This window comes from Pan troglodytes, chromosome 3, assembly GCF_028858775.2.
Source record: "Pan troglodytes isolate AG18354 chromosome 3, NHGRI_mPanTro3-v2.0_pri, whole genome shotgun sequence".
NCBI classification, from domain to species: domain Eukaryota; kingdom Metazoa; phylum Chordata; class Mammalia; order Primates; family Hominidae; genus Pan; species Pan troglodytes.
In genome coordinates this window covers 87,536,802-87,560,826 of record NC_072401.2, presented here as the reverse complement: position 1 = coordinate 87,560,826, position 24,025 = coordinate 87,536,802, and the positions used below count along the sequence as shown (strand labels likewise).

General features: G+C 36.9%; 1 protein-coding gene across 34 annotated transcripts in view; it reads left to right on the top strand.

Moving 5' to 3' along the window:
* The window catches only part of MAPK10 (mitogen-activated protein kinase 10), a 567,525-nt gene that overhangs the window by 414,319 nt on the left and 129,181 nt on the right, over positions 1–24,025 (top strand). For all 34 annotated transcript variants that reach the window (XM_054683822.2, XM_063808966.1, XM_063808956.1 and 31 more), the window contains one exon: positions 11,504–11,673. In XM_054683822.2, coding sequence (XP_054539797.1) covers positions 11,504–11,673 — 170 coding nt within the window. The remainder of the gene's footprint in view (positions 1–11,503; positions 11,674–24,025) is intronic.

Here is a 24,025-nt window from a genome sequence, read left to right as displayed (position 1 = left end):
TTCAGGAGCAGGTTGTTCAGTTTCCATGTAGTTGAGTGGTTTTGAGTGAGTTTCTTAATCCTGAGTTCTAGTTTGATTGCACTGTGGTCTGAGAGATAGTTTGTTGTAATTTCTGTTCTTTTACATTTGCTGAGGAGAGCTTTACTTCCAACTATGTGGTCAATTTTGGAATAGGTGTGGTGTGGCGCTGAAAAAAATGTATATTGTGTTGATTTGGGATGGAGAGTTGTGTAGATGTCTATTAGGTCTGCTTGGTGCAGAGCTGAGTTCAATTCCTGGGTATCCTTGTTAACTTTCTGTCTCATTGATCTGTCTAATGTTGACAGTGGGGTGTTAAAGTCTCCCATTATAAATGTGTGGGAGTCTAAGTCTCTTTGTAGGTCACTCAGGACTTGCTTTATGAATCTGGGTGCTCCTGTATTGGGTGCATATATATTTAGGATAGTTAGCTCTTCTTGTTGAATTGATCCCTTTACCATTATGTAATGGCCTTCTTTGTCTCTTTTGATCTTTGTTGGTTTAACAAATCCAACAAGTCTCTGTTTTATCAGAGACTAGGATTGCAACCCCTGCCTTTATTTGTTTTCCATTTGCTTGGTAGATCTTCCTCCATCCTTTTATTTTGAGCCAATGTGTGTTTCTGCACGTGAGATGGGTTTCCTGAATACAGCACACTGATGGGTCTTGACTGTTTATCCAATTTGCCAGTCTGTGTCTTTTAATTGGACCATTTAGTCCATTTACATTTAAAGTTAATATTGTGATGTGTGTATTTGATCCTGTCATTATGATGTTAGCTGGTTATTTTGCTCGTTAGTTGATGCAGTTTCTTCCTAGTCTCCATGGTCTTTACATTTTGGCATGATTTTGCAGCGGCTGGTACCGGTTTTTCCTTTCCATGTTTAGTGCTTCCTTCAGGAGCTCTTTTAGGGCAGGCCTGGTGGTGACAAAATCTCAGCATTTGCTTTCTGTAAAGTATTTTATTTCTCCTTCACTTATAAAGCTTAGTTTGGCTGGATATGAAATTCTGGGTTGAAATTCTTTTCTTTAAGAATGTTGAATATTGGCCCCCACTCTCTTCTGGCTTGTAGGGTTTCTGCTGAGAGATCAGCTGTTAGTCTGATGGGCTTCCCTTTGTGGGTAACCCGACCTTTCTCTCTGGCTGCCCTTAACATTTTTTCCTTCATTTCAACTTTGGTGAATCTGACAATTACGTGTCTTGGAGTTGCTCTTCTCGAGGAGTATCTTTGTGGCGTTCTCTGTATTTCCTGAATCTGAATGTTGGCCTGCCTTGCTAGACTGGGGAAGTTCTCCTGGATAATATCCTGCAGAGTGTTTTCCAACTTGGTTCCATTCTCCCCATCACTTTCAGGTACACCAATCAGACATAGATTTGGTCTTTTCACATAGTCCCATATTTCTTGGAGGCTTTGTTCATTTCTTTTTATTCTTTTTTCTCTAAACTTCCCTTCTTGCTTCATTTCATTCATTTCATCTTCCATTGCTGATATCCTTTCTTCCAGTTGATCGCATCGGCTCCTGAGGCTTCTGCATTCTTCACGTAGTTCTGGAGCCTTGGCTTTCAGCTCCATCCACTCCTTTAAGCACTTCTCTGTATTGGTTATTCTAGTTATACATTCTTCTAAATTTTTTTCAAAGTTTTTAACTTCTTTGCCTTTGGTTTGAATTTCCTCCTGTAGCTCAGAGTAGTTTGATCGTCTGTAGCCTTCTTCTCTCAACTCGTCAAAGTCATTCTCTGTCCAGCTTTGTTCTGTTGCTGGTGAGGGACTGTGTTCCTTTGGAGGAGGAGAGGCGCTCTGCTTTTTAGAGTTTCCCGTTTTTCTGTTCTGTTTTTTCCCCATCTTTGTGGTTTTATCTACTTTTGGTCTTTGATGATGGTGATGTACAGATGGGTTTTTGGTGTGGATGTCCTTTCTGTTTGTTAGTTTTCCTTCTAACAGACAGGACCCTCAGCTGCAGGTCTGTTGGAGTTTGCTAGAGGTCCACTCCAGACCCTGTTTGCCTGGGTAGCAGCAGGGATGGCTTCAGAACAGTGGATTTTTGTGAACCGCGAATGCTGCTGTCTGATCGTTCCTCTGGAAGTTTTGTCTCAGAGGAGTACCCGGCCGTGTGAGGTGTCAGTCTGCCCCTACTGGGGGGTGCCTCCCAGTTAGGCTGCTCAGGGGTCAGGGGTCAGGGACCCACTTGAGGAGGCAGTCTGCCCGTTCTCAGATCTCCAGCTGTGTGCTGGGAGAACTGCTGCTCTCTTCAAAGCTGTCAGACAGGGACATTTAAGTCTGCAGAGGTCACTGCTGTCTTTTTGTTTGTCTGTGCCCTGCCCCCAGAGGTGGAGCCTACAGAGGCAGGCAGGCCTCCTTGAGCTGTGGTGGGCTCCACCCAGTTGGAGCTTCCAGGCTGCTTTGTTTACCTAAGCAAGCCTGGGCAATGGCGGGTGCCTCTCCCCCAGCCTCACTGCCTCCTTGCAGTTTGATCTCAGACTGCTGTGCTAGCAATCAGCGAGACTCCGTGCGTGTAGGACCCTCCGAGCCAGGTGCGGGATATAATCTCCTGATGCACCATTTTTTAAGCCCGTTGGAAAAGCACAGTATTAGGGTGGGAGTGACCCGATTTTCCAGGTGCTGTCTGTCACCCCTTTCTTTGACTAGGAAAGGGAACTCCCTGACCCTTGTGCTTCCTGAGTGAGGCAATGCCTCACCCTGCTTCGGCTGGTGCACGGTGCGTTGCACCCACTGTCCTGAGCCCACTTTCTGGCACTCCCTAGTGAGATGAACCCAGTACCTCAGATGGAAATGCAGAAATCACCCATCTTCTGCGTCGCTCAGACTGGGAGCAATAGACTGGAGCTGTTCCTATTAGGCCATCTTGGCTGTCCTCTCAGAATGCTTGTAACTTTTGCACATTGATCTTTTATCATGAGACTTTGCTGAAGTTGCTTATCAGCTTAATAAGCTTTTGGGCTGAGACAATGGGATTTTCTAGATATAGGATCATGTCGTCTGCAAACAGAGACAATTTGCCTTCCTCTTTTCCTATTTGAATACCCTTTATTTCTTTCTCTTGCCTGATTGCCCTGGTCAGAAATTCCATTGCTATGTTTAATAGGAATGGTGATAGAGGGCATCCTTGTCTTGTGCCAGTTTTCAAGGGGAATGCTTCCAGCTTTTGCCCATTCAGTTGTGGGTTGTGGGATATTGGTTGTGGGTTTCTCATAAATAGCTCTTATTATTTTGAGATATGTTATGTCCATACCTAGTTTATTGAGAGTTTTTAACATGAAGGGATGTTGAATTTTATCAAATGCCTTTTCTGCATCTATTGAGATAATCATGTGGTTTTTGTCATTGGTTCTGTTTATGTGATGGATTACATTTATTGATTGCATATGTTGAACCACCCTTGCATCCCAGGGATGAAGCCGACTCGATTGTGTAGGATAAGCTTTTTGATATGTTGCTGGATTAGGTTTGACAGTACGTTATTGAGTATCTTTGAATCGATGTTCATCAGGAATATTGGCCTTAAGTTTTCTTTTTTTGCTATGTCTCTGCCAGATTTTGGTATCAGGATGATGCTGGCCTCATAAAATGAGTTACAGGGAAGTTCCTCCTTTTCAATTGTTTGGAATAGTTTCAGAAGGAATGATACCAGATCCTCTTTGTACCTCTGGTAGAGTTCAGCTGTGAATCTGTCTGGTCCTGGGCTTTTTTTTGGTTGGTAGGCTATTTATTACTGCCTCACTTTCAGAACTTGGTATTGGTCTATTCAAGGATTTGACTTCTTCCTGGTTTAGTCTTGGAAATGTGTCCAGGAATTTATCCATTTCTTCTAGATTTTCTAGTATATTTGTCTAGAGGTGTTTATAATATTCTCTGATGGTAGTTTGTATTTCTGTGGGATCAGTGGTGATATCCCCTTTATCACTTTTTTATTGTGTCTATTTGATTCTTTTCTCTTTTATTCTGTATTAGTCTAGCTAGCAGTCAATCTATTTTAGTTTTTCAAAAACCATCTCCTGGATTCATTGATTTTTGAAGGGTTTTTTTTGCATCTCTATGTTTTTCTATTCTGCTCTGATCTTGGTTATTTCTTGTTTTCTGCTAGTTTTTGGATTTGTTTGCTCTTGCTTCTCTAGTTTTAGTTGTGAGAACATCACTTTTTGAAGCCCTCTCTGTTTAGGTGACAGCTGGCATTTCTGTATATAGTCACATGACACCAACTGCAACTGCAAGGGAGGTGGAAAGTGGAGAGGGGCACATGGATATTCATGGAGCACTGTCTCTACCACAAATGAAAACTAAGGAAAAATATCTTCTTATCCTGTAATTCTGAACTCTGTTGGTTCTTTGTGGATTTTATAGGAGTATCATAGTGCTTTCAAATGGTACTGTGATTTAGGAGCTAGGCCAACTTTTGTGATAAATACTCTAAAACTGCTAACTATGGGTCTTAAATGTTGTCTAACTTCTCAATAATAATGATAATAATTATAATAATGGTAATAATTATATTAAAAATAAAAACTTTGAGAGTTTCCTATAACCTTATACCATGCTTAGAGCTTACTTACATAGATTATGTTATTTAACCTTTCCAGTAATAAAAAGTAGATTATTGCCCTCATTCTACAACTAAAGAAACAAGGGCTAATATTATAAAGAACTTGCCCAAGGGCTCACAGTCAGGATTTTAAACTGGATAGTTAGATGAGAAGCTGCATTTTTACCCTTTGCTAAAGTTCTCAGTCTAGAGTTTCTTATTTGTTGAAAATAGAATGCTAATTCTTATACGAAATAATTTGTTAGACATCTAGCACATTGCCTGTTACTCATACTAGCTTGGTGCCTAATAAGTATTCAAGCAGTATTAGTTCCCCACCTTCGTATGTAAAGAAGGCAGGCAGAAGCCATACCTTCGTATGTAAAGAAGGCAGGCAGAAGCCATACCAGCTCTACTATTGATTACTGTTATATGCTTTCCAACGTAATTGAAAATAATTATCAAATTATCAAACATAATTTAGGTCTTCAAATTTTTGCTGCTTTATTGACTTTTCATAATTCATTGATTCCACAGAATAACCATCTCTAGGCCAACTAACTAATGTAAAAGTGAAATTGATTCCAGGATGTAACCCTCTGCCGAGAGTAACTCTTCAAGGAACAGTGTGAGGAAATGTGCTCTTGAGAGAACAAAATTCAATCCTAAATATCCCTAAGTATTGTCTCAAATCTTCCCCTTTAAAACTCATATATAAGGCCAGGTGCTGTGGCTCACGCCTGTAATATCAGCATTTTGGAAGGCTGAGGCGGGAGAATTGTTTGAGGCCAGGAGTTCAAGACCAGCCTGGGCAACGTAGTGAGACCTCATCTCTAAAAAAAAAAAAAAAAAAAAAAAAAAAATTATCTGGGAGTGGTAGCATGTGCCTATAGTATCAGCTATCAGAAGGCTGAGGTGGGGAGATTGCTTGAGCTCAGGAGTTCAAGGCTGCAGCGAGCCATGATTGTGCCACTGCATTCCAGGCTGGATGACAGAGCGAGACACTGTTTCTAAAAGGAAACAAACAAACGAATCTCATATGTAAATAATTTGATACATATTTAAAATAGATTAAGCACATGCCTTTTTGCCACAGAAAAACCCCAGAACATCAGGCATTATTTTGGCTGACTTTGCACAACAATGTTGGAGTGGTATCATGAAGCAACTGAATCTGCTGGTCATAACTATGAGAATAGATAGCTCAATATCTTCTGTGCCAAAAGCAGGATCAAGACTTTAGGCAACTGGTTTTCGGTATCCAAATGACCATACTAAAAAAATATCCAGCGGATTGACTGGCTAATTTTCCACAAGTGCACTTTGTGGTTAATATTTCTTGGCTATCCTATTGAGATAGATTAATTTGATACCCATGTTACCTTTAATAATGCCCAACACACAGTAGGTGCTCAATAAATATTTAACAAATGAGTAGAATCAGGCCCTTTAAATTTCTTGGCATCCGTGAATATCCAGCTTTCTATCACCACACAAGATTGTCTAGCTAAACTAGTATATGGTTTAGCTTACAAAAAGAAGAGAACTTGTTTTGAAGTCAGATAAACTTTAATTCATATTAATTGGTACCACCAATTAATAGTTCTGAGATTTTGAGCCAATTAATGAACAGCTCTGTATGCCACTTTCTTCATCTGTTTTGAGTGTTCACTTTAACATGTTTAACATAATAAAGAGTATGTCTGTAGTAGGTAAGCAATAATACTGGTTCAACTTTCTTTCTTACCTTGTGTTATTGAGAGTTAATATCATACAAGTCATATGACACATATTTCTGTGACTCACTAAAAATATCTTATCTACTGCCTGTTTTTTGATTTCAGGTTTATTATATAAAGAAACAATTGAATATATTCTTCCTGAAGTTTAGCTGATGAATTTTATCTTTCCTATGAATTGGTATTATATATTTTATGAGATTAATAAATCAAAACCTGCCACTTACTGTGGTTTTGTCGTTGTTATTATGTTTTTTCCTTTGGTGTTCCAGAAGCGTGACACTAAATTTTGTGCTCAAGGCAGTAGATATTCATAACTTAAGTCTTCTGGTAAAACTGTCATCTCCTAGCTTGCTTTATTTGACATTTGTTTTTAAAACTGGATTTAATGGTTTTATTGTTTCTCTGTCTTTTACCGTGAGCTAGACAAATCCTTTATGGAACCATACAGAATATAAATAATAAATGAAAGAATAAAATAGTTTGCCCAAGGTTTCACAGCTATTAAGTGCAGAACTGATCCAGGCTCAGTGCTGTTTTCAGCTATATCATTCAAAAGAAACAAAGTTTAACCTCCAAAAATTCTTAAACCTCAATGTTTCCCACTCAGGAACTGACTATCAGAAACATAGGACAGTCATTCACAAATGAAAATGAGGAGAGAATGCTTCTGAAATATAGGCTATTAAAGTGCAATCAAAGCTTTGGACACCTGCAGGAGAAGATCAATAATGTGGGACATTTTTCTTTGCAAAATTCTATGGCTATAGGCTAGCAATTGAATTGATGATGAGTGCTCAGGTGCTGATACCAAGGAGAGTCTTTTATGACATTATTTTTAACTTCCACATCCTTTGTTTACATGTCGATCTGCATTGCTTCCAGTTTTTGACTCTTTAATTATTCCTCTTTGAATGGTGGCATCTTTTATATCTACTATTGTCTAAAACAGTGATTCTCAAAATGTGAAACTTGTTAGAAATACAGATTCTTGGCCTTATCCTAGTATTACTGAATCAGAAACTTTGCATTTTATAAGCCCCCTAGCTAGTCCTAATCCATGTTAAAACTTCAGAATCTCTGCTGTAGACCAAGTATTGGCTAAGCATGCCTTCTCAACATGAATTTTTTTTTTCTTTGTAGGTTTAAATAATCTGCTGTCTTGTTCTATGACTTGAACTCAGGAAACACTAAAATGTATAACTAGAGAAAAGTCATTTTTAGCACTGATAATATTTTTCTGTAGTGTGCTTGATGGAATATTTTCATGGGCACATTTTATAAAGAAAAAATTATATTTGAACTTTATAGTCATGACAAGGAATACTATATAGAAGCTGAAGGATGAAATGTAGTCTATTAAATATGCTCTGAACCTTTCAAAACTCAATTTAGATTTGTAAGCTTAGGGCACAGATGGGATCTGGGGGAAGCTCTTTAACACATCATATTTGCTATCAAATTTTTGGTTATGACATCAATCTAAGAAAATTTCCTATGCTATTATGTCCATGCCTTACTGCTTAAACTAGTAATTAAAATAGACTTTTACCAATTATTTGAGATGCTTTCATGAACATCTTCCCTAACTTCCAAATTTTACCTGAAGTTTAATTCAAAGTGGGGTATAAAGAAGAAACTTGAAAGGAAATTATATGTTTATGTGTGTGTGAATTCACAAACCTTGTAATGATGATTTTTAATTGGTTGATTGCTGATGCTTGAATCCATATCTCCAGAATGTTATGCCAATGACTTGTATTTTATCAAGCCCTATTTCTCCAGTGTGCATCCCCAGGTGGTTGAGATGCACACTCATATCTGAGAACCAGTGAAAAGGAAGGTTCAGGGATATTTTTAGTTGGGGAAAACACAGATCAAGTCTCCCCTCAAACATTACAACTTTATACCTGTAACTTGGCTTCTAGTAGTTGCTGTATACATGGTAGCTGATTGAATTAATGATATTGAATGAGCGCGGGTGGTTAGTTGCTACTGTGAAAGTTGTCAAAATCAGAATGGAGTCACTTGTGTTAAAAAAAGAAAGGAAAAAACCATGACAAATAGAACAGAGGAAGGCCATAAAGAGAAGCGTTCACATGCGTAAATACCTGGTAAAAACTATCACAAAGGGCTGAAAAACCCATGAGTTTGCGCCAAGACCATCACAACCTTATGCAAAAAATGTTTCTGCAAAGACATCTGCCAAGCAACTTCCTGTCCCACTTTGGACTGGCATCACCTTTGTTATTGATCCTTGTAGCCAAGGATAATTATCTCAAAACAGTTAGATAATCATCCTCATTTTCCTTTAAAAACCTCTGTTTTCCTTTACCTCCTGGAATACACACATAGTTTACTATGGCACATATACTGCCATTGCAGTACTCTATTCCAGAATAAATATTATTTTATTTCTATTATATAGAAAGAGCCCTTTTCTGCTTGGTAGTTTCTTTTTGCTTTCAGCACTTTTTTTATTCTGTAGAATGTATTATCCATACTTTAACTACTTTCTTATTTAATTGTCTTCATTCTAGACTGAACCTTATCTTTTTTTGGTTATATTTTGAGTGCCAAACCTAGTATTTGGCAAATAATATGTATATCATCAGCATTTGTTGGGTTAAACAGTTCTAAATATTAAATAGGGTAGCTCTTAGAGTAAACCTGAGAGATAAGTGACATGAATCGTTAAGCTTCTTTGGTTTATTTGAATATACATTGAAATGTTGGAAGTGGAGAGACAACAAGTTGAATCAACTATGATATATTGACTGAGACCATAGCTGGAAAAGCCACAGTGAAGTCCAAAGGCACAGGGCCGTGCCACAATACAACATTAAGTCAGGAGTCTGGAACACAAAGTTCATTGCCAATGATTAGTTTATACATGCAATACAGTTGAGAAAGCCACACTTCCAAAGTGAAGGGAATAAGTAAGGGAAGGGGAGATATTTTCTAGGTTTGGTGAGGCTAGTGTGTGCTAAAGATTTTGTGTGTGGTCAGAAACAGAATATTAAAAGATATAAAGAAGGGTCAGAACATGACAAATGGCAAGTTAGGCACTTCATTCATCCCAAATTAAACTTGACAGATGAATTCACTTTATATTCTAGCTCCAGTTGCTTTTTAACCTTTCTTAGCCAGGAAAAAAAGCAGGGCTTTATTCAGGCTGTTCTACTCATATGCCAAAAAGTCTAGAGTAGAAATGGACCATGGTGTGGAGAGCAGTTCCTGGTACTGTGGTTGAAATCAAGGATTGTTTAAAGACTGATGTTCTTTTTTCTGCCACTGTCCACACCCATTGTCTAAATTCTAAATCCTGTTGTTGTCTCCCTGAATAGGCTTGCAATGTCCTGATTTTTAATAGTCTTGTTTAATTCCCTATCTCATGCTCCACATACTGCTTTCTTGATTTCAGAACTTTTATTATTGCATTTGCAGATCACTTAATTTTTGGTTTCCTGTCCAAGCAACATAAGTTCCTATAAGTCCACTCTATTCTTTGAGGTCTTAGTGCATTTGCAGTGAATGCTGCCACCATATCCGATGCAATCATAGGTTGGTGCCTGTCACACGTATTCTACTTTCAAGTCTGTCTCAGTCTTATCTGGAGGCCTCAAGATCCTAGCACTGGATTTGTAGGTTTTGCCACCCGTGTTCACATGGGCTCCGTTGTATTCTCCTCATTTACATCACTGATGCTGCTTGGGTCCCTTTCTAAGTGAATATGGGGAAAATTAGATAGTACTTCTATTTCAAGTTTTTATTTAGAGATGAAATGCCAAAACTTTCCAGGAAAAATAGTTTTATTATCAATCCAGAGGTTCAGAGCCTAAGGAGATTTAAATCTTTCAAATTATATCAGAATTCGATTTTCAGAAAAGTTAGTGTATGTTAAAATTATACAAAAAGTCTTTGGTTTAGATTCTGGACTCAGAACATTATAGGCAGATTTTTCACTAATTAAAGCTTTGGCAGGACACTCATAAGTTGTGAGGTATGTGAGAAATTATTCATTGCGTGGGAATGTCTCACATCTCACTTCTTGTAGGACAACCAGCATTCTTTGACAAACCAAATCAATCTAAACTGTACCTCTCCCCTTATTGTGGCATTTTAAAACCTGCCCACAAATCTCCTAAATGCCCCAAATGGGTCAAAACCACCTTTAATGAGAATCACTGGCATAGATTGTTTAATTTTCAGTCACTGGGATTGGGGAGGAACCCACAGAAAATATGGGTGCTTAAAACCTGAACAAAATCAGCAAGAAGGGTGACTGCTGGGAAGGCATCCACCAGTGTATGCCACAGGAATGGGCTAGATGATATTCTGTGAGGTCCCTTCTAGCTATAGAATTCTTACTATTTATGTCATAAGTACAATATAAGATCATTTGTGGATAAATAATCACAGGTAATGGATATTTATATTATACATATGTATTGTAGTTCAAAATTTTAAAGACAGACTCATCAATTACTAAATATAATTGATAGATGAACTTCTCTCAAAAATAAACAAAAAATGCAACAATTAAGATATTTAAAATCTAAGCTTCCAAAAAATAAAGTGTCATATGGTATTTTAGAATAATATTAATTCAAACAAGAATTTTGCTATGCTTAATTCAGAACAATAGCATTTGTGATATTAATGAGGACAAATGAAGTCAAGACTGTTTAATTCAAATTTACCCAATTAAAATAATTAAAACTTTACATAAGTTTGTATCTTAGTTCTTTCTGAGAAAAGGTTGTAGATACAATTTTTTATCTGTTCTCATGTGACTGGTATAATGGGTGACCAGTGATCATCTTTGTCTTATTTACTTGAATCCTGAAGGATCTAATATCACCTCTGAGACCAATGCATGTTCAGTAGCTATAGATGTTTATTCTATAAATGAATGTCTCTATGAGATACTTTAGAAAAGATTATGTGAATCAAATCTAAGATTAGTCTATTATAAATAGTTTTAATGATGAAAAAAAACAATTTCTTTGCATTTTTTCCCTAAGCTCTTTTACTCGAGGTAATCTTGCATGGACTGATACATATTTTTTTTCTATGTGAACTTCATGAACTAGATGATAGATGGCTAAGTGTCAGTAATCATTAAAAGAACAAGTTTCTGTACATCTCATTATCATTCTGCCTGTTCACTTGCCTCATGTTTTTGCTGTTCTTCTTTTTGACAGGGATTCGATAAACAAGTGGATGTGTCATATATTGCCAAACATTACAACATGAGCAAAAGCAAAGTTGACAACCAGTTCTACAGTGTGGAAGTGGGAGACTCAACCTTCACAGTTCTCAAGCGCTACCAGAATCTAAAGCCTATTGGCTCTGGGGCTCAGGGCATAGTTTGGTAAGTGGAATGGATTTGCTGTATTTTTAAAGGGAACACACCGTGTGCAACTACTAGACACAAACACACAAACAAACAAAATCCCCAAAATAAATAGCATAATTTGGGAGGGAAAAATAATCCTATTGAAGAAAAAAAATAACATTATGAGCATTACGTTTAATTTATTATCCACTTGCTAACAATATATACAACTTGGCTTGTGACATGTTTTTTTTGGTCACAGAAAAAAAGTTATTACACAAGAATCATAAAGAAATAAAGAGAACCAGAGATTTTCTAGCAGTTGCTAATGTATTTCTAGAGTTTTATTTGTTGCACAGCAAGAAATGAGGGGACATGTCTTAAGATAACAGCAAATAAAACTACTTATATGCTAGAGAGGAATAAAAGCTATTTCAAATGTTTCTGTAACTTTTCAAATTCCGTGTTTGAAACTGAGTTACCGATTTAGAAAAAGTAGTATTTTCAAAATGTTTGCCTCATGTTTCCAAAATGGGAAGATTCTGGGCTTCTTAGTAACAATTCTTTTATGACATTTTTGAGTAGCTAATTAAAATTATGACAAATCTAGATCTGATTTACCTAAGACTCTTGCAAAATTCATGATATCAGGTTAATTGATAAGCATTTCTTTTACACAGTTTTAATTTGTAATGTCACAACCAAATGTATTTAATATAAACTTATTAGTATAATAATTTTTAATCTTTCTGATGGCTCACACAGATAAGTAAAAATTCAGGACATGTACCCTGAATATGTATATTTATATATGTATATTTATTTATAAAGGATATTTATTTATACAATATATTTATTTATTACTGCTACATTCATAATGTCCATTTAAAAACACAAACACTTTTAAGGGATGAGATAAATTTACAGCAAATCACCATAAACTTAGCCACTTTCTTGCTGATCTTACAGTTCTGTAGGTCAGAAGTCCTACAAGATTTCATTTTAGCCCAGTGGAGCTAAAATCAAGATGGTGGTAGGCTGGGTTCCTTTCTGGAGGGCTGGAGGAGAATCTATTTCCCTGATCATTTGAATTGTTGGCAGATTTCAATTCCTTGCAGTTGTGATAAAAAAAAAAAGAGGTTTAAAATTTAAAATATTTTAAATGTTTTAAAGTTTGTGTTTAAATGGCTAAGTTTATGGTGATTTGCTATGCTAGCAATACTAATAATGCACATGGTATAGTAAAGATTCTAATATTAAGACAATTGCTGTAACTCTCCTAAATTTACCAGTGGCGGGAGAAAAGAGTAGTTTCTGGCTACCTTTCTTGATGGAAAATTGTAGAATATTAACATGAGAAAGTTTTCCTGACTAAGATCCTCAGTCCAGATGCTCAAATATTAATTGGGATAGTTTCATTTTCCTTTGAACAGACCTGCCACAGATTTGTGGCAGTGAAACTGAGTACTGTCAGTGAAAGAAAACTGATAGACCTTTAATGACTCAAAAATAGATCCAAAGCAGCATTTTGCTCAGGAAGTTAACAGATTATCACAGAAAGATTTGAACATTTTCTAATAATTTTGTAGTATGTTTTATAGGATATTTTGGGCCTCTATTTCTCCTTTCTATAGGGTGGAAGTTATCTTTGGCTTAGGTATAGATACTGCAAAATTTTTTATATTGCCTTTGTCAACTGTGAGCTCATCTGCCTCTCTTATGTCAAATGCATCCATTCCCAGACATGCTTCTGAAATCCACAGACCTTTTCTATGTGCACAACTGTCAGAGTACATAATATCTTGAATGTTCCATGCAATCCTGAGTATAGTGACTGGTTCAAACTGGAAACTGGGCATATCTGAGATCTCTGATGGACAGACAAACTGAAACATATCATTAATTTATTTTGCCTTATTTTCTTTGGAGCAGAAATACAACATGGAGGAAAAAATTACAAAACAGATATCATCATTTTTGTCCATGTGTCACCGCATGTAATTTTGCATGTGTATGCAAGAGAAATTCTGCTTTTCAAGCATAAGTATTAGCATATGGATACCTATTATGTCACAGAATCTCCGTCCTCCTAACTTGTTTGAAATGGAGTCTCATTTCTACTGTTCTGGTTACCTTAAACTTGTTATTGGGTTTTTACAATCTTTTCCCCCACTTTGGACTGTTTTATTTCTTACTTACCAGCATGGGGGAAAAGGTAATACTAAAATATCTTCAAAAGAAGTTATTACTATACTATATTTCATTTACCATTGATGATAGGTCAAAAATGTCAATGTTGAGCATGATTAAACAAAAGCTACTGTGAAATATTGGGAAAAAATGAAAATTTTCCTTCTGCCTTTGAGGGAAAGAAAAGATTATCTGTTGAAGCAGAAACGATGAGAATTATTCTGCTTCACTGTGTGAGCTGAGAAGTTCTCTACAGCCTCATAGGTGGGGAATTGTATAATAATCTGCAAGATGAGTTTTTAGCAACAGTGGTCAGGATCCAGAAGAGCAACTCATTCAGAACATTTTTCCAATCATCAGAAGAGGGTCTCATTAGTGTTTTTTTCTGTTACCAACTCCGGAACAAAAACAAGCATGGGAAGAAATCGACAGTAGGGGTTTCATTGTTTTCACTCACATCTATCCTGCTGCTTCTTGCCAAGCCAAGGAACATTTTCTACTTTCTCATTTCTCTCTCTAAAGATGATTCAAATGGACAGCCAAAGTGGTGGCAAAAGTTAACAACTAAGTTTAGCAGAGACGGCTTGCCAGGGCTGGTCTGCTCTTTAACTGAAAAGAGCTGATTGTATGGTTTTAAATGAAAGGAAGTGAAGCCATATTATTTCTGTCTTGGTGGTGTTACACACCATCAGCTTGTAAGTGGTCACAATTCAATTTTGCAAGATGATGTTAGGCAGGATATTTACAGAAAACTGTAAGATTAATACAATTCTAAGATAAAATCATAGAATTGTAAAATATCTGTACCTTGAAAATTAAGTATTTAAAAATAAGATGATACATTTTATGTTAACCAACCTTTAAAAAAATTCCACTTGGAGCTAGAGGATGGCATTTAATTAAAGTTGAAATAATCATAGTTATAAGATGCCCTGGAAATAACCCAATGGATTTGTTTATCTTAAATGGAATATATATCCATGTATATGTATACGTACAGTAGTCACCCCGTATTTGTGGTTTAGCTTTCTGTGGTTTCAGTTACACATGATCAACTAGGATACGAAAACATTAAATGAAAAATTCCAGAAATACTTTGTAAGTTTTAAATTGTACACCATTCTGAAATCTTGCCCTGTCTCACTCTATCTCATCCCATCCTTCTGGGGATGTGACTCATCCCTTTGTGTAGCATATCCAGGCTGTCTATGATACACCTGTTGGTCACTTAGTGGCAGTCTCAGTTATCAGAGCAACTGTTGCAATATTGCAGTGCTTGTGTTCAAATTATTCTTATTTTAATTAATAATGGCTCCAAAATACAAAAGTAGTGATGCTGGCGATTTGGATGCAGTAAAGTGCTTCCTTTAAGTTAAAAAGTGAAAGTTCCCAACTTAATGAGGAAAGAACAAAAATCTTATGCTGAGATTGCTAATGTCTTCAGAAAGAATGAATCTTCTATTTATGAAATTTGAACAGTATGTTATTGCAGTTGTTCTATTTATTATTCTTGTGAATCCCCTACCGTGCTTAATTTATAAATTAAACTTTATCATAGGCATATATGTGTAGGAAAAAACATAGTATATATAGAGTTCACTATTATCCAGTTTCAGACATCCACTGGGGGTCTTGGAATGTATCTGCCTCAGACAAGGGGGTACTACTGTAATGAATATGTAATACCAATATATGATTATTATATATTATATATACATACATATTAATCCGGTGGGTTAGTTTATCTTAATTGATTAGGCATCATATATGTTATTTTAAATATTATATATATGATATATTAGGATATATATCTTTTTGTTTTGGATAAAAATTTGAAAAATCATTTCTGGTGAATGTCCTTCAATAAGTGGTCTACAGTAACAAGACTATGCAGACAAACAATTTAAGATATAAATTGCTAGGCATGTTCAGCAGAAACTCAGGTGTTCATATATTCTTCTTTGAAAAAAAGTTCCCCCTTTTAAATGTGCTCATTTTCATTTAAAAAAAGACACTATTTACTCTGATGTGTTTAGCAGCTTTTTCCATTTTGATGATGAATTTGATTTACTCCATCTGCACTCTGATTTAATCACCCTTGAACTAATAACATCCATCGGCAAAATGATTGGAAAAGGTTGGGAACATCTTCCCTAAAGGGTTGGTAAATATGCACCAGAACAAAAGTGATTGAAAGTTGGCCATGTTAGGGTGCATGACAGAAAGGTATTTAATATATATTTCTTGCTGATAAAAATTACGAGAAAAATTGATGAAGTTCTCAGGATTCTGTTAAAATTTGCATATTTAAATGTTATAGATTCAATTGTCAGTACTTTAAGATACCTTATATTATCATCTTTAGTAATTATAGTTACAAATAAACTTATGCCCAAAAAATATTTTTTTTCCCATTGTGGTTTATCAGTGATAGCTTTTAACTTTCAGTCTTTCAGAATCTAGGTTTACTCATCTGTAAAATGGAGGTAATATTATCTCATAGGACTCAGGAGAGTACAAAACAAGCTAGATACATAAAATTGCTTTATAAATCTGAAATTGTCGTGACTTTTAGTAGATTCAAGAAAGGAAGGCTTATGATACTTTTTCTTAACAATGGAAAATTGTAAAGGTCAGCACATGTAACCTAGGAAAATGCCTGATGGTAACAGTTGCTTCATCATCACACTGTATATATTGTATACATATTACAGTTAAGAGCATGGGATTTAATAAAATAACTTTACTAATACTCCATCACGGAGGCTGGCAAAGAAGCATTTGAACTTTTTTTTCCCCTATCTTTCATCCAGGGCTTCAGTTAACCAATGTTATTTACAATATGTTAGTTGTAAACATTAGTTTTTTAAATCTGCAACACAATTTCACAGGGCCAGCTAAGCATCTTTAAGCACAGAATATGGATGGGAGCATCTTATGGTTATGAGGTTGGTGACATGAAGAGAGATGGGTAAGATCATCCAGAGGTTTTCCGAAGCATCACTCTTCCTCAATAATACAAAACAGACTTGATCAGTGGGCCCCAGATGATTTTATTTTGTTTCTGCAAACATTACTCAAGCTCTTGTGGCACATTTCTCTTAAGAGTTTCTAATGAGCCATTACGCTAAATGACACAGATTTAATCACACATTTCCATTTAGCCCCTGACCAGTGGAAATGATTATCCTCTCATGTACATCTGTAATATCAGCATATTCTTCATCCCTGGCATTTTCCATTAATTTTAAAATTTTGGACCCTTAATTGCAACCTCCTTGAAATAAGGAACATTGAGCTTCAAATACTGTCTTTTATATATGTAGCAGGTTTAAGGTGGTGATGGCCCAGCAGAATAGGACAGAATTAGACACTGTATTCTTCCACATTTTGCTGTTCTCCTAGGCCTCTTTGCACAGTACAGGCCACACATATTTATTTACCATATTTCTCAATTGATCAATAAAACTGGTAAATGTCATTTTTTTTCCTTTACCAAGAAAATGTGGTGTTTTGAAAAGCAATGTGTAGAAGTTTGATGGCAGTATATTTACAGAAAAAACAATTATACACATATGTAATATCCACATTTCTATGTGTCAACCATAAATTATATGTGTGTCCTTATGTATAAATATTTAATTGTTGATGTGATAACTAATGCTGAAGGGGTTGGTAATTCATAATCTTAAAAATTATTTTTGGCTTTGGAATGTTTTGTGGACATTTATTCTGAATTCTGTCATTCTTCAGTTAATTTGTAATTAACTTACATCCCTGTAGTAAAAACTGACAGCAAGAGTTTGTAGCCTGGGAGCACTTTTCTTGGCAGATTTGAAAAATAGTCCTTTAAATTTCCATAGATAATTATTCACTTACAGATGATTGAGTCTTTTCTGTAAATCATTTGTTGATATAAATACTAATGTCCCTATTAGAAGAAATAATTAGTAAATACATTATTTATTTTTCAGTTTCAACTTCCATCCTAAAGATTAAATAGTTAAGTGATGCTGGTTCTTATTTTTTTTAGAACTTGTCTTTTAGGGCATCAGTGAATATTTTCATTGCGGAAGTAAAGTCAGTTTATAGTCCATATACTATTTTTTCAGATTAATCCTGATTGTTAGGATTAAAATGTATCCATGGTTATGTTAAAAAGTAACCTACAGCCCAAATATAAATATCTAACAAGTTAATCTAGCACCATCCAGTGCATCTTGGAAAAGCCAAAATTCCTCACAGAAAGGAGGCAGTTTGATGAGTTGAATTAAATTATGCTAAATAACAGATGGCAATGACTGTCCCTCAGATTCTGGGAAGCATTCTCATTTACTGCTCTAAGAGATCTGTGCATTCCATCTGTAGATAAGCTGGCTTTGTTTTTTTTAAAAAAGATAGTAGGTATGTGTTATAAATTTTGTAACAAAAAATACCAAGGCTTAGAGGAGCTTTTTATACAGCTCAGAGGGAAGGTAGTTGGCCCTTCTCTCTACTAAGTCATGCTTCTGGCCTGTTACAGCATTACTTTCTGTTTATAGAGTCTGAGCTGTCTTTGCTAATCATGGATTTGAATGTGGGGGCTGAGGACAAAGGAAGGCATCTTTTACTTTGGAAGATGGAGTGACAGCCCTATCATTCCCTTTGTGCGCTCTCTGCCTCTCCTGTGATGGAATTTAAATTTATTTAAAATATTTGACCTTGTCAAGTAAGTTTCACTTTACGTGTCCAAAGTTATGAATCCAGCATTGAGCCATTGCATTTTAAGCTTCTGTGTATGACAGGAGAGTCTAAATTATCATCAGGGAAGGTACTCAGTCACTTCATTTGACATTTCTTTTATTTAAATACATGTACCTTAGGGTTCTTGTGCTATGCTCTTCTTCATTTCTATTCTTCTTTATTTTTTATCATTAAAAACATTTTTCACAGATTTTAGTATGTCCATTAATAAAATCATGATTTCACTCTCAATCCAGGGAGATGCAACCCCAAATATATTTTTTAAAGTTTTCCTTTGGGTTCACCAAGGACATCAGAATATGGATGGGAAGTGTGAGCCCTGCACAAGAGGACTGAGATGAGGGACTTGTACGGGCTGAACTCCAGCCTGGGCTCTACCCGTGGACTCTGATACATGGTCACCTCCGCCTCGAGGAGCTGCTTTTTCTCACACCCACACCAGGTGGGCTAGCAGCAAATATTAAATGAATGAACTTTAGATTTGAAGTGACCATGACAGAAACTCAGTTTAACTAGCAAAAATATAAGTTGAAAAATACTTAGTTTACAGAAGATCTAATACATCTAGGATGTTAAATAATTCACTGGCATGATGATTTAAGACACCTGAAGAAAATGCAAATAATCAGGTAGCAGAGGAAAATTATAAGCCAAATTGTTGTCATGTTAACATTATCCCTCCTCTTCAGTGACCCTGCTTCTCTCATCCCTTTTCCCTCCCTACATCTTTTTATGGACATCTCTCTTTCAAGGCCTCCCTGTTCTCTGAACCTGTCACACTCCTGCTGGATTAACTTTTTCACTATCTAGCCAGGAACCATGAAGAGTGATTTCAGACACTCTCAGAGGCTCTTTATTTTCTCACCTCCTTGTCCTCTGCAGCTTTGTTTTCCAAACTCTCATCCGGATCAGCCCAAGTGGCTGTTTTCTCTGCTCCTGCTGGAAGGCTGAGCCCAGCTGGAGGAATGATATAATCACACTGATTTCCTCCATTATAAGTTTATGAGCTTCATCCTCAGCTGGGCCCTTGTTCCTGCTCAGCAACCATTTTGCATATATGTCTCGTCAGCTCCCTAGCCATTTCCCAAGGCGGCTGTTACAATCCTTTTACAACTTTCATGAAAGCTCCCAATTCCACTTCACCAGCAACATTCTTTACAGAAGGTCTTACCTCCTACTTCCCTGAGAAAACAGATGGACTCAGGCATGTAAACTCTCCATTTCCCCTTCAATCTCCTAACTCTTTGTCATCTCCAGTCTTCCCTGCCCAGTTAGTTCCTTCATGAGGGACACCGTCAGGCTGGCCACCCACCTGTGTTCTTGATTCCATCTCCACCCGTTGGGACCTATTAGTTTGTGTCTGTCTTGCATTGACTGATGCTTCTTCTCCCCTGCCTATGGACGACCTCTCACCAAATTCTCAACTACAAAAAAAGTTATTTAGAATGTGCCTACCCCTCAAACAACCCCTCTTTCTCTCCTTCCCTCATCATCACACTTCTTGATAGTCTGAAGTTAATGCCTCCACATACCTTTTTAGTTCTCATTTTACAAGCAGTTCCAATTCTTTTTTTTTTTTGAGACGGAGTCTCACTCTGTCGCCCAGGCTGGAGTGCAGTAGTGCGATCTTGGCTCACTGCAAGCTCCACCTCCCTGGTTCTCGCCATTCTCCTGCCTCAGCCTACTGAGTAGCTGGGACTACAGGAGCCCACTGCCACGCCCTGCTAATTTTTTTGTGTTTTTAGTAGAGACGGGGTTTCACCGTGTTAGCCAGGATGGTCTCGATCTCCTGACCTCGTGATCTGCCCGTCTCGGCCTCCCAAAGTGCTGAGATTACAGGCGTGAGCCACCGCGCCTGGCCAAGCAGTTCCAATTCTATCACATTACCCCTGTGGAGGAGGATGCTCTGGGGAGGCAACCATCGACCTCCTAAGTGGCTAATCCATTGGCTTCTTTTTCAGCTCTCATTTTATTATTATTATTTTTATTTCAATGGCTTGTGAAGTACAAGTGAGATTTTTTTGTTATATGGATGAATTATATAGAGGTGAATTCTGAGATTTTAGTGCATCCATCACCCAAGTGGTGTACATGTTACCTAATGTGTAGTTTTTTATCCCTTGACCCCCTCCTACCCTTTTTCTCCTGAGTCTCTGAAGTCCATTGTATCACGCTGTATGCCTTTGTGTACTCACAGCTTAGCTTCCACTTTTAAGTAAGAACATACAATATTTGGTTTAACATTCCTATGTTACTTCACTTAGAATAATGGTCTTCAGCTCCATTGAAGTTGCTGCAAAAGACATTTCATTCCTTTTAATGGCTGAGTGGTATTCCATGGTGTATATACCACATTTTCTTTATCTACCCATCAGTCAGTGGGCACTTAACGTTGGTTCCACATCTTTGCAATTATGAATTCTTTGGCTCCCGTTTTTTTACTTTTCTGTAATATCTGGAAAGGTTAAATATCCAATTCTTCTTGAATTCTATCTTCTTTTGAATTTTAAGCTAAGAATTTTAAAAATCTGGGGCTCGTTTGGAATGGGATGGACTGGCCAACATACTGAGGGCTGTGAAAGGCCGTGGTTAGAGTGCAGACTCTAAGATCCTGGCTCCCTCTTACCTGTGTGGGATCTCAGGAATTTTATCTGAAGATGGGGCTGGAAGAAATAACTATGTATGCATAGAATTGCTGTTAAAGCAAACTAAATTAGTTAATACAGTGCCTGGATTTACTTAGTAGTCAGTGCCTGTTAGTTTTCATTATTTTAGCTGGCCTGGGTTATGGCCAGGTTCTCAGAGGTTGGTTTGATTAGGGAACTGTCTTCTCTAGTTCAATGTTCAGAATGCCAGTAAAATAATCCAATCCAGGTTGGGTGCGGTGACTCGTGCCTGTAATGCTAGCACTTTGGCAGGCCGAGGTGGGTGTATCACCTGAGGTCGGGTGTTCAAGACCAGCCTGGCTATCATGGCGAAACCTGTTTCTACTAAAAAATACAAAAATTAGCCAGGCGTGGTGGTGGGTGCCTATAATCCCAGCTACTTGCGGGGTTGAGGTGGGAGAATCGCTTGAACCTGGGGGGCGGAGGCTGCAGTGAGCCGAGATTGCGGCACTTCACTCCAGCCTGGGTGGAAGAATGAAACTCCATCAATAAATAAATAAATAAATAAATAAATAAATAAAATCCAATCCAAAGCCACTGAGGCCAAGATTTGAATTGGTGGCCAGAGCAAAAGGAGCCAGAAAGACAGGTACTAATTTTCAAGCCTAATGAGAATGAGATTCTAAATGAGAGAAGGAAGGCAAAAGCCAAGAACCAGGCCAGAACTGGATCAAAGTGGGAGAAATTTGGGAACAATGGAATGAATCTAGCACATATGTCATGAATATTATTGGCTGGTGGTTGAATGTTAATGCTATTAGACTAGGTTGAAGCCAACTGTTTCCTGGTGCCCTCCTACCTCTATGGTCAATCATTATCTAACCTTTTATTGATCATCTGTCTCTACCCTTCAAATATTTGTATTTTAAAAGTGTTCTTCCTCCTTTGTGCTTGCGTTTTTCACAGTTCAATGCCTGATGTCTTCTGTCTTTTGGCTGTACTTTACTTCTAAGCTGTTGGTCCATGAATTATTTCTGTACTCTTATCTCCTTCAGATTCCTCCACAGATATCTCAAATTCAGCATGCCCAATATAATTTTATGATCATCTACTCAAACTTGCCCTTCACGATGTATTTCTTATTTGAGGATTGCTATTCCTTCAGTTGCCTCAGTTAAAAATTACGGAGTCATAGTTTCTTCCTTTCTCTTTCCAGATTGAATCTAATTGTTTCTATTTCTGAAATATCCCTTCCTTCCATTTCAACTGCCTTTTCCAGGTCTTCATCATACCCCGCTGGGCTATCATCATGGGTAGTTAACTGATATCCCTTTCCCCCTCCTTATCTCTTCTTCTCCTAGTCCGTCTTCCATACTGCTTATGGGTAAAGTTGCTTACACAATAAAATTCAAATATTTTGGAAGGGCATGCTAGTCATTGTTCTCAAATGTGCTGACCACTTTTATGCTTCGGGTATTTATATGAAGCTATTTTCTTTCACCTGAATGCTCTTGACATGCTTGCCATTTTCCCTGGGAATCCCTGGGAAATTGCTCTCATCTTCACATTTCAGTTATGGGGTCACCTTTTCTGCGAAGTCTCAAGTCACCTTTTCTACTGCTCAGCAAAAGTGATTGCCCTCTCATCTGTATTATTATGACATGTTATACTTACATCTCTTTTGGAACTCTTTATATTTTTATTGCTATTAAAATCTGTGTCTGCTGCTAGATGATGATCTCCTTGGGACAAGGATTCTGACTTTCTCATCCTTATAGTCTGAAGATTTCAAAAAGTGCCTGTTGCATAATGGAAACACCTTAAATGTTAACTATTAAATTTATCAATAATGTAATATGTATGTTTGAATGTGTGTATAGTATGTATCAGATAAATAGTATGACCCACTAATTTCAGGAGTAATACATCAAATCATAAAATGTACTAATAACAGAGGCTAGCATCACTTGTAGGAAGTAGATACTGTTGTATGCAAACATCAATTCAATTATTAGAATAAGTCTAACTTTCTCTTAAATTATGCCTTTGACTAATCTGAAGAATGAGTTAGTAATATGAAAATTGATTTTTCAAATCATTTATTAAGTACTATACCAATTTATATCTGATTTGATAATAAATATCACAGATATATGGCAAATTTTAAAAGAATCATTAAGTAGTACAATCTGAGGACTTGATACAAATTTACTAAAAGTATTCTTTCATATTTTGGTGTCAATGTAAGAGAGATAAATAGTCACTATAAGTTAATATTTATGGTATCCTTACAGAATGTATAACATTAGTATCATAAGTTTGGGAAATAAGACATGAATGTCATTGATATAGCTAAACTCAGTATTGGAGGTATATTTATTAGTGCCTGGCACATGAGGAGCTTTACTAGATTTAAAGGAGAATGAAGAAATGAAAAAAATGCAAATGATGGTGGTTGTCTAGATTCATTGTTTGTAAACTGAAATAAAGGAAAAAGACATTTGGGAGGCTGAGGCAGGCAGATCGCTTAAGACTGGAGGAGTTTGAGACCAGCCTGAGCAACATGGCAAAACCCCGTCTCTGCCAACAAAAACAAAAATTAGCCAGGCATGGTGGCATGTGCCTGTGGTGTCAGCGACTCCTGCGGCTGAGGTGGGAGAATCCCTTGTACCCAGGAGGCGGAGGTTGCAGTGAGCCATGATCGTGCTACTGCACTCCAGCCTGGCTGACAGAGTGAGACACTGTCTCAAAAAAAATAATAAGAAGAAGAAAAAAAGAAAAATATATTAATCAAAACAAAATAAAAAATTTAATCCCATACTAAGATCGCTCATAAATGCACTTTCCTT